At 40.2% G+C, this 14,028-nt stretch overlaps 2 protein-coding genes across 4 annotated transcripts; one reads left to right on the top strand and one right to left on the bottom strand.

Moving 5' to 3' along the window:
• Positions 1–289: 289 nt before the first annotated feature.
• LOC119738332 (development-specific protein LVN1.2-like) lies at positions 290–5,857 on the top strand. The gene is made up of 6 exons (XM_038213181.1): positions 290–527; positions 2,272–2,429; positions 2,732–2,813; positions 3,809–3,976; positions 4,673–4,764; positions 5,337–5,857. The coding sequence occupies exons 1-6, from the start codon at positions 428–430 to the stop codon at positions 5,397–5,399; spliced, it is 663 nt and encodes a 220-aa protein (XP_038069109.1). The 5' UTR covers positions 290–427; the 3' UTR covers positions 5,400–5,857.
• A 3,567-nt stretch (positions 5,858–9,424) lies between these two features.
• On the bottom strand, positions 9,425–13,999 carry LOC119736878. Of its 3 annotated transcripts, none has more exons than XM_038210891.1 (3): positions 13,329–13,999; positions 12,591–12,893; positions 10,391–10,571 (listed from the first exon to the last, which is right to left on the bottom strand). In XM_038210891.1, exons 1-2 carry the CDS (start codon positions 13,849–13,851, stop codon positions 12,631–12,633), a joined length of 786 nt encoding a protein of 261 aa, XP_038066819.1. In that variant the 5' UTR covers positions 13,852–13,999; the 3' UTR covers positions 10,391–10,571; positions 12,591–12,630. The 3 variants fall into 3 exon arrangements, with proteins under 3 accessions (XP_038066816.1, XP_038066819.1, XP_038066818.1); XM_038210890.1 differs by lacking the exon at positions 10,391–10,571 and adding an exon at positions 10,580–11,157; XM_038210888.1 differs by having other exon boundaries at positions 9,425–10,571; positions 12,591–13,999.
• Positions 14,000–14,028: the final 29 nt, after the last annotated feature.

Genomic DNA, 14,028 nt, shown 5'->3' with positions numbered 1-14,028 from the left:
ATATTGGAAACGAAAATGCATGAAATAAAAAGCAAATGATCCTGTAACTTGTAATATATATAAGGACTGTCAAAACTGCACTCGGATCCCCTGATGAGAGCACAGACGGACACGCGGCCTTACGTCAAATGTACTAAAATAGCATTCGTGGAAAACTTACACGTCACTAACATGTGACTCACTGACATTACATAATACATCACGAGATACGGTCTATTCCCCATATCATTAATTGTGTTTACCCATGGTTTACCCAAGTCATGTGACGCTTGGTCACATCATACATGGTTTATAAGAACGGGGTCGTCGATAGGCTACTGTCAGAACAAGAAACGTCTCTCGTTAGATAACAGAGCAATTTTATTGAAGTCTCCGTACTGATTTTTGCCTATCCCTTCACTGTCTTTTAATATTTCCCCAAGAAATCATGGGTGTTCAGTCGGTTGTGTGTCTGCTTCTTGTGGTCGCGGCGACAACGTACGCGCAGAAGCCCTGCTGTTACCCAGACCAATTCGAAATATCGGAGGGTAAGTATCGCATTTGTGTGATTAATAGATGGTCCTCCATGGTTAACGATTCTGGTACGCGTAACTATGGCAATGGATACCAGCATAGAAGTGACCGAATAAGAAAAAAAAATATTTTAAAAATATGTGGCTCGCTCCATTTCTCTCTCACACACACACACAAAAGGTATACAAGTATATGTTTTACAAATAATGAATGTTTGTGAGTGCAATGGTAAGAATAATTTCATGAGGTGACAGATGAAATGTTCCATGGAACATTTCATGTTGCAATGGTAAGAATAATTTCATCTGTCACCGAATGAAATTATTCTTTCTATTGCACGAACGTGAAACATTCATTATTTGTTTTATATATTTTAACACCTGAATAAATCCTCGTCATCTGATTGGTTGACTTTTAATAGCCAATTTATTCAAGTTAAAAATTGTTTACAAGTTTGACGAGTTCAGAGTTATCATATTCAATTTTTCTCAATTTAAAACTTTTCCATAAGTTTAGAACTCAAACAGTTCAATAAGTTCAGAACTTTTATTGCCAATTTAAACACCACAGCGCCACCATCGGCAACATGTGCAGTGACAGTGCAATGGTACTTCTAATCACAGTGCAATAGTACCTCCATTGCACTGCGCGCTGCGCGCCACGCGCACGCCGTGCATTGGTACGAATAATTCAATGACATGTGATCAACGATCCACCAATCAGACGACGGGGATTTATTCAGGTGTTGTATAATATTGACTAGTAACTGTGAAAATTTCACTTAATTTGATACTCCATTCCCAAATTACCGTCTATTTTAAAATATTTTTTTTTAAATGAAGATTAAAAGATTCAACTGCCCATCACTGATCATTTACCGTTTTACGAACTGATGAATACCCATTAAATACAATGAAACATGGACGTTTTCCCACCACGATGAATGGAGAACTTGCAAAGGAAAGCATACCTCAATAAATATTTCAGAAAAAAAAAATAGATGACGTGTTCCTCGTATTCATAACACAAAATCTTACGGTGAAAATTATGTTACAGTCTTGATTTAAATCTCATTTGTATTCGAATGCTATGCAATCTGTAAATCTCACTCGGCTAGCTCAATAGCTTCCAATGGCATTCCACGGACAGCTATAAAAATGGGTTCGTTTAGTAAGGCCAAAAAAAAAAGTCTCCGGTTTCTGGTATGGAGCTTGCCCCAAAAGTGGTGCGGCGACGCGGCTTTTTTTTTTTTTTTTACCTGTTTTTTTTTTTTTTTTGCTTCAAATGTCGGCTGATGACTGCAAATGGTGCACGACTAAACTTAGTGCAAATATATGGGAGTCCAGAGAGGCCACATAAAGCTTATTCTCGATCATAACCCCATCTAAAAACACGTTAAAATTGTGCAGCAGCAGAATTCCAGTCAAACCAGTGAGTTTGGCAGTTTTGAGACATCATCTTGTATTGAAAAAAAAAACTTTTTCATTTTGCCGACGCGCATGGCTGCGTCGACGCGCGCGCATACCAGAAACCGGAGACTTTTTTTTTTGGCCTAAACGTGCGTAACTCTGACAGCATGGATTAATTTCAGTAATAATTGTTTCTTTTTTTAGACGAGTGGAAGAATATGCTATTTATACGTCATTGGTGTTTCAAATTTGATTGCTGCTTAAGAAAAGAAAATCATTCATTCGGGTCAACTTCTTTTTGACTCACCCTCTTTAGAAACCCAAGATTTTTGTGATATTTATATTTCAGGTCGTCAGGTTGGCATGGATCGGGCAGGAAAAGGCTCCGCCATTTATGAGACTTGTAAACTCGCATTCGATTACACCAATAAGCGCATTGCCAAGATAGGAGACCGTATCGAGGATGGGCGAACCATGGATTTCCAAGTCATTTATGACTTCAAAGATGTAAGGAAAATCTGTCGTAAAAAAAATATATCATTGTATCACTTTTACTGGAATTTTTTGCGTCTGGGAAACGCATGCAGGTTTTAAAATTGGGTTTCTCTCTTGGCGAGATTACTCTTTTGTTTTAGAGCGATAATGAAAGTAAAAACCTAACATGAAAATCGTTTTGCATTTAATGTTACAATGTTTATCGGAAAAGAACCTTCAATATATAATATATGTATTATATGTAGCTAGATTTTTGAAATATAACGGCAGTCTTGAAGAATTGCATTTATTTTCTTCGTCCGGCATATACACAGGGCGCTGAATATCGCCTTGAACCAAAGATGCAACGGTGCGAGAAGCTTCGGCTAGCGGGACCCATCTCCCATTGTGTTCCCGGTGAGTAACGAAACCCGTATGTCGGGAACAATGGCGGATCCAGAACACAATTTTTTTGGGGGGGGGGGGGCAAAAAAAATAGATTGTGTCTCCCAAAAAGTGGGTCAAAAAATTACGGCGTGGGCCGGGGTTCGGGGCCCGCTTAAGGGCCCCGAAATTTTTTTGATTCTCGATGCTCTCTGGTGCGATCTGAGGCAATTTCTGACCACTTTAGCCAATGTTTTTTGAGGAAAAGATGGTGGTGTACTCATTGCCTGCCTCTTTTGCGACGTCACATAAAAAAACAAAAACAATTGGTTTCGGGTTTTTTTTTGGGGGGGGGGGAGGCATGGCCCCCTTTGGCCCCCCCCCCCCCTGGATCCGCCCTTGGTCGGGACAGTGTTTTAGTGAAGTTCTGCATGTAGCACTTTCAAAATCTAGGATATGAAAGCCCCATTCATAAGCTTTCTTTCAGTACATCTAAATTACTCATATACTTTTCAAGTTACGGAATTTTAAACACAACCACCGTTTAAAGTTCTACACGGATCACAAAAAGGTATGTGTTTTTTCCCCAGCAAATTGTAAACAAATCACATTGGGATGTGTTTTTGAATTCTTTTCGTTTAACTGAAAGAACGCAAACCTTTTTTTGTGATCTGTGGACAGAACTTTAAAACGGCCGTTGTGTTTAAAATTCCGTAACTTTAAAGTAGGCCTATTTGAACGATTCTTGTACTAAACGAAAGCTTATGAATTGGGCTTTCATATTCTAGATTTTGAAAGTGCTACATGCAGAACGTCACTAACAATAGTCCCGACATTTGGGTTTCGCTTTTTTTTTTACTCACCCGGTATAGAAATAGGCTTAATCCTTTATTTACTCTAAACTAAAGCCTCCTTCATCCCCTCAAAATAAAACGCACATATAGCAGCCCCCCCCCCCCCGCCAGAATTAAGCCCTGTTCTCCCTCTTTTAAGAACGCTATTAACTTTTTTTCAAAATTTTATTTCAGAGAACGCCACCTTTGGCCAATCCATGTACTTGGGCGACAATAAGCTGACTATTGACGTGTTTTACGTGGCTTACAAGACTGAACGCGGGGCTGGCCAGGGCTCCCTGTCGGTGACTCAGGGAGACTGTCTTCCCAGCAGTTTCCTCACGTCTGGAGTGGAAGGCGATGGTAAGAACATGCACCTTAGACGTCATACCTATTGGCTGCCGACAGGCACAACAGCGACTCAAACATCGTTGTCATGTTCGTAAATCATGAAAACATACGGAGTTAAACAGTTACCAGTCTTACTGAGCGAAAAAAAATTCAAGTGCAGAATACAAAAGGTGTTTGAACTTTTCGTTACTACGCAATAACAAGATCCAACGTTTCAGGACGAACATAAGACTAAAAGAGACGGGAGATATCGCTGTTTCACAAAGTTGTTTGGTTTGTTATAACCCACCCCAATTAAGCCCCCCCCCCCCCGCCCCTGCCCCCCACCCCCACCGTGACAAAGTTTCTTGTAAGCCCTTAAGTTAGTCCAATCGGCGCTACAGGGCCGGGGGGAACACAATCATCCCCCTATAGATGTCTGAAAAGAATTCCTGGGTTTCCGGGAACGCAATGCCCAACACAAAAGAGGTGTTCGATTGGAGGGTCCCTCTGCCCCCATATCTTGCTACATAATGTCCCATGTTAAACAAAAGTTATAACTCTTTCAAGTTAAAAAAAAACATACTCCGGAAGTTGTTGTTGGTTGTTTGGCTGTACATTGGAACAGCTTGGCACTTAATAAGCACACAGGTTTGTTGCAAACCCATAAATTAGACCTATAAATTCATGTTCAAACCGTTTCAATTGTTTTTTTTTTCTATTTCCCAGTGTCTTATATGGAACTTGCTGGATATTTCAACTATGTCAGTGGCATCAAGAACCCGTCTGAATATTTCACCGTGCCTGACTATTGTCCAACGGTAAGGATCACTTTGAGTATAGTACCGCATTAAATGACTTTATCGTATCGGTACCGTAAACGCATTTAGGATACGAACATCATTACAAACAAATGTATGCGTATGGGATACGTGAAGCCTATAATGCGGCTATACGAAGAAAAATGCTTTTTGAATCACCATTTTGATTGGTTATTACATCTGGCACAATAATAAGCAGTATATGCATTTCACATCAAAAATTATTAACATGATTTGTATTATAAGAACCTATAGGAGCGTGATTTCTTTTATGGACGGGCGCTATATAAATCCTAACTTATTATTGCTTATTATTATTATTATTATTATTATTATTATTAAAGTGATAATCAAAAATGTTGATGTAACCATCTAGTTTTTCTGAGCCGCAAAAGGTATCTCGGACCAGCACCATTTCTATTGATGGTCCCTGTACACGACATCCTCCAATATTCGTTTACTGATAACTACATAACATTTATTTTGTTAATATTTTGTCCTTTGAAATTGTTTGAAAATATCTTGGTTGCAGTTTTGTGATAAAATGTTGTTGTTTTTTTCGCGACCCGCAGATGTTCAGCAACGGCAAGGAACCAACGATGTTTGACACACTCCCAGATATGATGCTGGTGTAATAAAGCTGGCCTGTGCAGTCGGATGGACGTTGTTATTGACTTGCAACTAGGGTACAGGCGTCAAAGAATCAAAGTCAACTTGATTATTTGGCTTTCAAACTTTGAACTTTTATAATTCTCTTTTTTGTATCTCTATTTCGGCCAATGCGTAGTTTCAGGGTATACCATTTATACATTTAGCAATGCGTGTCAATTTGTATCAATCTCGTACAGTAGCTGAATGCTCATGAAGATAACACTTTTAAATCAGCGTACTTTGCAATAATTTTGTCATATTCGTAAACATATTGCAACCAGTCTATTTCATCCAAGAATTTAAGAATCCAGCAATTGTAATAGGACGACAAAACTCCGATTATATGATTAGAGATATTTACAAGATTTGTTGAAGTTAATTATATCATTATAATTCCGTAGCATTGGTAATGAATGGTCATACAATAAAAGCAACAAACTCATTTTTTTTCTCTTTAATTTTCGTCTTCTGTTTGTGCTCCAAATAAGTTGCTGTGCTGTTTCTAAGATACACTCAACCAAAAAAGGAAGTCCCCCTTCCAATACTTTTTTGTGTAACTCAAACATTTTATGAGCTCAAATAACGACTAATCAGTACAGAAAGTCCTTAGCAATCCAGCCATACTCTTTATTTGGCCCAAAACAGTGATAATGTGTACGAATTTATGCAATTTATGACAAATGATACCGAAACCAGTTGCACTTTTGTATACGTGGAAGTTGTGGTTCACACTCACCACCTTGCACGTATACGCAAGTGCAATTTTTTTCCCGGTACCATTTGTCATAAATTGCATTATTTTGTACACATTATCACTGTTTTGGGCCAAACAAAGAGTATGGCTGGATTGCTAAGGAATTTCTGTACTGATCAGTCGTAATTTGAGCAAGATGTGCCCAGTAGTTTTTGAGTAGTTTTTGGTTGAGTGTATTATTGTGTATGGGGGAAAACTGAAAATTGATACTATGCCCGAATTGGTCTCCACCCACTCACAACAAAAACACGGCTGAAACACTTGCGCACAGCATTTTAACAGAAGTTGCCAAGTAGCCCGCAGTAAAAGTTGCCTTGTGCCAGACTCAAGTTTTGGCCCGAAGACGTGCCCAAGTGTACTTAAAAGTTCAACCCTAAACAGCAATTAAAGGGAATATACATCATTTGCTTTTGCTGTAATTTTCAGAAATGGATGGAATTGGGGGGTTGGAAATATATAGCAAATATAGTTACACTGACTTTTTTTTAGGTTTTGGGTTCGAAAATGCTATAAAAACCAAGAAAAACAATCATTTTCCTGTAGTCTGGTTCCCTGACTCCATATAAGAAGGAGCAGTTTACATACATTGGGGAATTGTAAGGTCAGGGAAGCAGTCTAGCTGGCTTGTACCCGTTCATAGGTGTGTAATCGATTGCAAACAAGTGCGATGGTCAATTGGGGCCAGTATTTGAAAAAAGCCATTTTTTTTCCAACGCTGGTCGGCTGACCAGCGTTGGAAATTGATACAAAAATACCACTTTTCTTGAAAATGACAGTATACCAGGTGCCATGATTTTATAGGATGCTTTACACTGTCATTCACTAACAGTCCAGCAAGGTATTTCAAAATGATTTGGTAGTTTTATTTTTTGATGTTTGCAAATGTTGTATTTTCCCTTTAATTAAGATATTCATAGTTCAGTGTTTTGGGCATCTACAAAGAAAACACACACAAGAATCTTTGCGATGATAGTAATGGGACAACAAGGGGACCTTGCCGGTACGTGTATTTGTCTATGGGAATTAAGCATTTGGGACTTGTGGCTTCCAGGTTTCGTTTACTCGATCGGCAAAAGATGGGTGCTAGAACTGGGCCAGAGATCGGCAACCGTTGAAGGATAGTTTTGGGGAGGGGGATATAGATAAAAAAAATCTACTAGGCAAATTATGGTAAAATTGAAAAGAAAATAGATAGAGGTCATATAATCTTTCTTTAATTTCCATTGAATATAGTCAGGTGGCATATGGTCGGAATCGTGACCGACTGGTCCAAAGCACCAAACTTGGCAGATAGATTCTTATAGCCCTAGAGAAGATATTTAGAAGGGGTGACACCTGAAATTCTTTTGGGAAGGGTGCCTAATTTGCATAAATCGTTAATCCCTGCCGTGTAATATATTTATTTCCATATTTGGGTATATTTTTATATTTTTATTTTTTGAAAAGTGTATTTTGGTGATTCTACTTGCATATTCTTACTTCAAAACATTTTGTAAAACATATAAGTGACTGAATACTTAGGAGGACATAGTCAAGAACCAAAATTGCTACTATTTTACCCTAAAGTTACGCGCATTTACCTTTTCCTCAGATATCATCAACTAGTCTCGCCGAACGTGGGTATTGATGAGCTTCAACTTAACAAAGTTACTTACTGGCATAGTTACCCTAACAAAAATAAGTGGGAAATCAAGTGAAAATTGATAACATCGTGATGTTTAGCCCAAAAGACCAAAAAAGGGGAGAAAATGTGGTGTCCGTAAATTGGGCTAGTACGGGAAGGGTAACGTGGGGACTTAAACAAGTTCAACAAAATCCCCCTAAATAAGAGATTATTGTTGTTTACAATAATTTTGTCTACGCCAAAACGTTTTCTCAACAATAATTAGGGGAATTTCCTTGAACTTGTTCCAGTGTTCCATGTTAGGCAACCCTTCACCTACTTGTTAGCCTAATTTATGGACACCTCGTTTTTCCCAGTTTTTGTTTTCTGAGCTTAATATCACAATGTTATCATTGTTCACATGATTTTGCATAAGGTTTTAATAGGGTAGCTGTACCAGTAAGCTACTTGGTGAATTTGAAGTTCATCAATGCTAATGTTTGGCAAGACTAATTGATGATATCTGGAGACAAGGTAAATGTGTGCAATTTTAGGGCATAATAGTAGCCATTTTGGATCGTTACTATGTCCTCATAACTATTCAGTCACTTATATGCTTTGGAAAATGTTATTTAAGTAAAGATATGTAACTAGAATCCCCAAAATACACTTTTCACAAAAATAAAAAATGGAAATATACCCAAATATGGGAATAAATATATTACACGACAGGGATTAACGATTTATGCAAATTAGGCACCCTTCCCAAAAGAATTTCAGGTGTCACCCCTTCTAAATATCTTCTCTAGGTCTATAAGAATATATCTGCCAAGTTTGGTGCTTTGGACCAGTCGGTCACGATCTTGACGAAAATTAGATCTAAGCCACCTGACTAATAACACGTCGCCGCTCGCGAGTGCCACACACGGACACAGGCGAGTACCGTCCAATTTTGCGATACCGCTTAAAAAGATATACCGGTAGCATCATTTGACAAATCTCTGCAAAGAACCGGGGGAAACTCAACGTTTCGGACACTGTGCTCTGGAGCATTTTGTGTCCAAGTTGTTTCTATAGTGTAGTGGTGCCATGTAATGGTTTATGGCTCCATGATGGGGGCGGAACCACATTACTGTAGCACACTTTCGCAAAAAGTGGTTCGACCACCTTTCTATACAAAACCTCATTGGCCGGGGGTTTTGTGCGTAAACCTTATCAGTCAGCCGATCACACTTGATTAACTCCGGCAAAACCAAGTCCCATCAAAAGAATAATTTCATGCTACTTCGCTTCGCTCATACGCATGAAAAACAGTTTAGTTTAATACGCCAACACAGCAATTCAAGGCAAGATACGCAATTGTTTGATAATTCTTGATAATACTATTTTATTCAGACAGCATGGGATGTCAGGTTTACATGCACAATGATGCGTAACAAGTACTTGTTAACAAAAATAGATTTAAGTAAAACAGTAACCAAGAAGTTGCTTCATACCACTTTTTACATATTAATCCATAGCCACATTGGCTGCACTGGGCAACTGCCCAACCTTGGCCATCTCGGCCCTTCAGGTTTTCTGCCTGGAAACATCATACTGATATTAAAAGAAAACGGAAAACAATCTTTTTTTTTTTTTTTTTTTTTTTTTTTTATTTGTCATACATATTACATGTCAACTGCCATATCTATTCTCACTCTTGCTCAAGTCCATTATACATATTAAGACTTCTTATACATTCCTACATGCCACTTGGCATAATTTTTTTTTTTTTTTTTTTTTTACTCAGTTATAGACAGCTTTTGACACTTGAAGACGTGTGGTTAAGTCTCTCTTAATGTATCGATTCTTTGCCGTAGTGGTCTTCCACCGGCCATGTTGCATTATAAGCTCCTCTGGAATTTTGTTGTTAGCTAAGCGAGTAGCCCCTCCTGACCGCAAACTATGAAGGCCAAAACGTTTCACATCTTCAACTCCGATTGCTTTAAGTGCATCAAAAAACAACTCTCTTGATCTTGTGTAACTAAGGGGTTTGTTTTGGGTACGCTTGTAAGAATTGGAGGCAGAACAGAATGTAAGAGGAGTAAAAATGAACTGATCGTCACCTATACTGATCCCTAGCTGTTTCATAAATCTTGTCAGAATAACATATGGGGAATAGAAACTCTGTGAGGTGGGAAGAAATGCTACATTGCCCTCTCTGAAAATGTCGGTTTTAGACTTTGGAATAACAATTTTAATACCTTGTGCGTCTGGTAGAGGAGTAATGTGATTGGCTTTGATTTCAGCAATCTCATTGTGCCTAAACAAAAGGGCAAACTTCAATGACACATAGCAGGCTGTTCTGAGTTGCATGAGTGAGCAATCATCTCCGGCAAATTTATCCACAATTTGGTTGAGTTGAACTAGAGACAACGGATCTTTCTGAACCGGAGGGTGATGTAGACGTTTCCTAAAACTGATCAGGAGTTGCTGAACAATAGGTGAATCTATAGGATTGTTCTTGATGTTCATTAATGAATGGAGCCATTTAATGGCAGAAGCAGTTGTCGTCATTACACTATCAGATCGTGATGTTGAATTGGTATGGGATAAATAAGCTGCCACAATCCCCTCGCTTACAGGGAAAGACATGGGGATTTTGCATTGAACCAACCATTTAATGAATTGGCGGCACTTATAAAAGTAAGAATGGCAAGACCCAACCGATTTTGCTGCGATAGCTTCATGCAACAACTGCTCCTTGGATCCTGAGACTACGGGCGGAGAGTCTGCCCAAAATGGTTGCTCCAGAATGATCTGTACAAAAAATATATATACAAAACAGTGTGAGAGAAAATATATAGAAAATAGATTAGCTTCAAAGCCTTAAGAAAAATCTATCTTGACTGCAGCCATCATGCTTTTGAACTCTGAGGAACCTAGCAGGGAATTGGTATTTCGTCCGTAAACTAGGGCCATTTGCCCGGGCATAGTGAAAATGTCGAAAATATTGGGTCTATATATTGTCCAAAGCAAAGGCCAGAAAGGGTTAGAGGGCCACCATGGGAATACAAGCACCCCTGTTCCATGACAGGATTGCAAATGAGATAGTACAGACGGAATCAAAGATACAGGTGGGACTAAGAGTGCATTCTCTGCCGACCAATCTTGGGCAAAAGCATCAACGGCTTGTGTACCAGGGTTCCAAAATCTGGAAAAGAAACGAGGCAATTTTGCATTGTAGTAAGTGGCAAAGCAGTCTATTGTGAACGGACCCCACTTGGCATTGATTGCTTCGAAGAACTCTGCCGATAGGCCCCAGTCATCTACATCTATCAATTTGCTGATGTAGTCGGCTTGATCGTTGAGGGAACGAGGGATCCAGTCAACTTCTAGTCGGATTCTATTCTTCAGACAAAAATCAAAAATGTTGTAAGCCAAATCTTGGAGGTGGCATTTCATACTCCCTGCTTCGATAATCTTGGCAGCTGCCTGATTGTCTGTAAACAGTTTTGCTCTTGAATTTGAGATGAACGGCACAAAGGAGTGAAGGGCAAACAGAATGGTTTCAAGTTCCCGCCAAGTCGAACTCTGTGTCATATCTTCAAAGGTCAAGTTTTTGTGTGCCACGTGGTTATCATTGCATAGGATAGCACCCGAACCCACGGAACTAGCATCTGAACATATTATCTTGTTGACCTTAGGGGAGACAAAAACATCTCTGTTATTCAAGCGACTAGAGTTTTCTTGCCAAAATTGTATTTCCTTCAGGCATTGCGCATTGGGAGAGACTTTTGTATTTTCGTCTTCGTGTAGCGCAATCAGAGACTGACAGTTTCGCGTCATCAGCCTGGTCACATTGCCTACAACAGGCGAAAGGGAGATTATTTGTCCAACGAAGGAATGGAGATCCCTAACTCTACAACTGGGAGATTGACGCAGTGAAAGAATGGAAGCAAGAATCTTGTTTATTCTACGATCTAGAACTTTGAGGGTACCCGACCGCGAATCCCATGCCATGCCCAACCAAACTATGGAGGTGACAGGACACCAAATGCTTTTGCTGATGTTGTAAATGAAACCTGCGTTCAGTAAATCTGATTTAACATGAGCTGAAACCTCAGTGGCTAATTTTACGTGTGCGTCGTGACCAAGGTTAGATTGGGGTACCACCACAAACCCATCGTCTAAGTACAGGGCGATTAGGATGCCACAAGAGCGCCAATGAGTGACCAGTGGTTTGAGGACTTTAGTGAATATCCAAGGGGCCGAAGACAGGCCAAATGGTAAGACAGTAAACTGAAAATACCTTTGTACGCCCTCAATAGGCCAAGAAAAGCCCAAAAACTTGTGGTACTGTGGATCAATTTCTACGTGGTGATAGCCAGATTTTAAGTCAAATGAGAACAACAAGGCATTTGATTGAAAATACTGAATTGCAATCTTCCAGTCATCTATTTTGAAATGGTCTTTCTTAACATAGAAATTCAATTGACTCAAGTCCAAGATAAGTCGTTGTTTGCCAGTGGCCTGACAGACCACAGAAAGGGGGCTAGTGACGTAAGAGGGAGAATTGACCTCCTTGATTCTATTGGAATCCAACAGTTCTAGAATAGAATCGGTAACAAACGAAGAGTATCGAAAGGCTGATACATTGTTAGGGAAAAACATTGAAGGGGGATGTACTAAAAACGCTATTCTGAAACCTTCCTGTATAACAGACATAATCATATTCGGAGCACTTATACGGGACCAGAATTCACTATGTGTTCTTAATCTACCCTTTACTTGAATGCTATCAGACTCCAAGTTAGAATTTTGAACTTCACAAGGTACCTTTATAATATCGGTGAATTTGTCGACACTAGGTTTCAGATTAAGAGGAGGGTGTGCCTCGTGATTCTTTAGACATCTCTGCTGTTGTGGCTGCGATTGAAGGCAGGAATGGCCGATATGACTGTGGGGCTTGGACTGGAATATTCCTGTTGACGTTCCCGGTGAAGTAGGGGTTGAATCTGAACCTTGATCTTTGCTGGTGGAAGCCGTCATTAGCTGCATTGGTGGGGCCAGACTGGAAGGAACACTGCCTCGACCAGTGTCCGGGCATCCCGCAGGTAAAGCAGTTATAGCTTGACAAGCCTGTGAGGAAGAAAGGGGAAAAGAAGAAATACGCCGACAGAAAACAAACTAGACGAAGGGGGAGGGGAGGGCGGGAAAATTTAGGACTAAGTAAGAGCAGCACGGTGTCTAAGCAGCGTTCAGCATCTGTGCATGAGCCTGAAGTGAAGGGCGTTGGCTGGGAGCACGGTTAAATACCGCGTTCACCGTGATTACGTAACAGAGGAATTTTGGTTCACCGTCTTTCTGTGCCAAACAAAACTACATTTTCATGCTACTTCGCTTCGCTCATACGCATGAAAAACAGTTTAGTTTAATACGCCAACACAGCAATTCAAGGCAAGATACGCAATTGTTTGATAATTCTTGATAATACTATTTTATTCAGACAGCATGGGATGTCAGGTTTACATGCACAATGATGCATGTTGAAAAAACAAAGTAAAATGTGTGTACCTCGAAAAAGGCGACGATCAGCAGTGTGTAGCGTATCAGACCCATGATATTGGGAATCTCGTCTCTTGCGCTTGCGGCTCTCGAGGTCCTTCAAAGCCTCTTCCTCGGCGATCTTGACGCTCTTTTGCTGCTCTGCAGACAGGTTGCCAGAGCCTTTCTTATCGAGCTTGGCAACAGTCACCCACCCGGCCTTACTTCCGTCGGCTATACGGATCTTTTTCTTCCGGTCGGCTACCAGCTCCTCTGCTTCTTGAAGAATTTCCAAAGCTGAGTCCGGGTCGGGGTTGTTCACTAGGGCCAACTTTGCTCTGTCCAGAGCAATCTCAAGCTTACCGCAGAACTCGAACTGTTCGGTATTGCCGGGCCTTTCAAGTTCTTTCGCCTCCAGCTTATTTCTCAGCTCTCGGATTGAACTGGACTCCTGCTTCGGTGTCGAAATGGCGTCAAATCTACCGTCAAAGTAGTCTTTGAACTTCTGAAAAATTAAACTTGTATCAGAGGATCGCCCCTCTTCGGTCGACATAGTGTCTTCGTAAATTTAGGACTAAGTAAGAGCAGCACGGTGTCTAAGCAGCGTTCAGCATCTGTGCATGAGCCTGAAGTGAAGGGCGTTGGCTGGGAGCACGGTTAAATACCGCGTTCACCGTGATTACGTAACAGAGGAATTTTGGTTCACCGTCTTTCTGTGCCAAACAAAACT

The sequence above is a fragment of the Patiria miniata genome, unplaced genomic scaffold, assembly GCF_015706575.1.
Source record: "Patiria miniata isolate m_02_andy unplaced genomic scaffold, ASM1570657v1 HiC_scaffold_3, whole genome shotgun sequence".
NCBI lineage: Eukaryota > Metazoa > Echinodermata > Asteroidea > Valvatida > Asterinidae > Patiria > Patiria miniata.
Note: the sequence above shows the minus strand (reverse complement) of the source record. Positions and strands in the feature narration are given on the sequence as shown.

Bases quoted from the DNA above. Each gene is read 5' to 3' on its own strand.
- LOC119738332 (XM_038213181.1), top strand. From the start codon at position 428: ATGGGTGTTCAGTCGGTTGTGTGTCTGCTTCTTGTGGTCGCGGCGACA. The intron at 528-2,271 runs GTAAGTATCGCA...TTTATATTTCAG, and splicing joins CCAATTCGAAATATCGGAGG to GTCGTCAGGTTGGCATGGAT. The intron at 4,765-5,336 runs GTAAGGATCACT...CGCGACCCGCAG, and splicing joins TGCCTGACTATTGTCCAACG to ATGTTCAGCAACGGCAAGGA.
- LOC119736878 (XM_038210888.1), bottom strand. From the start codon at position 12,812: ATGCAGCTAATGACGGCTTCCACCAGCAAAGATCAAGGTTCAGATTCA. The intron at 10,572-12,590 runs GTACCTTGTGAA...TTTTTTGTACAG, and splicing joins AATTCACCGATATTATAAAG to ATCATTCTGGAGCAACCATT.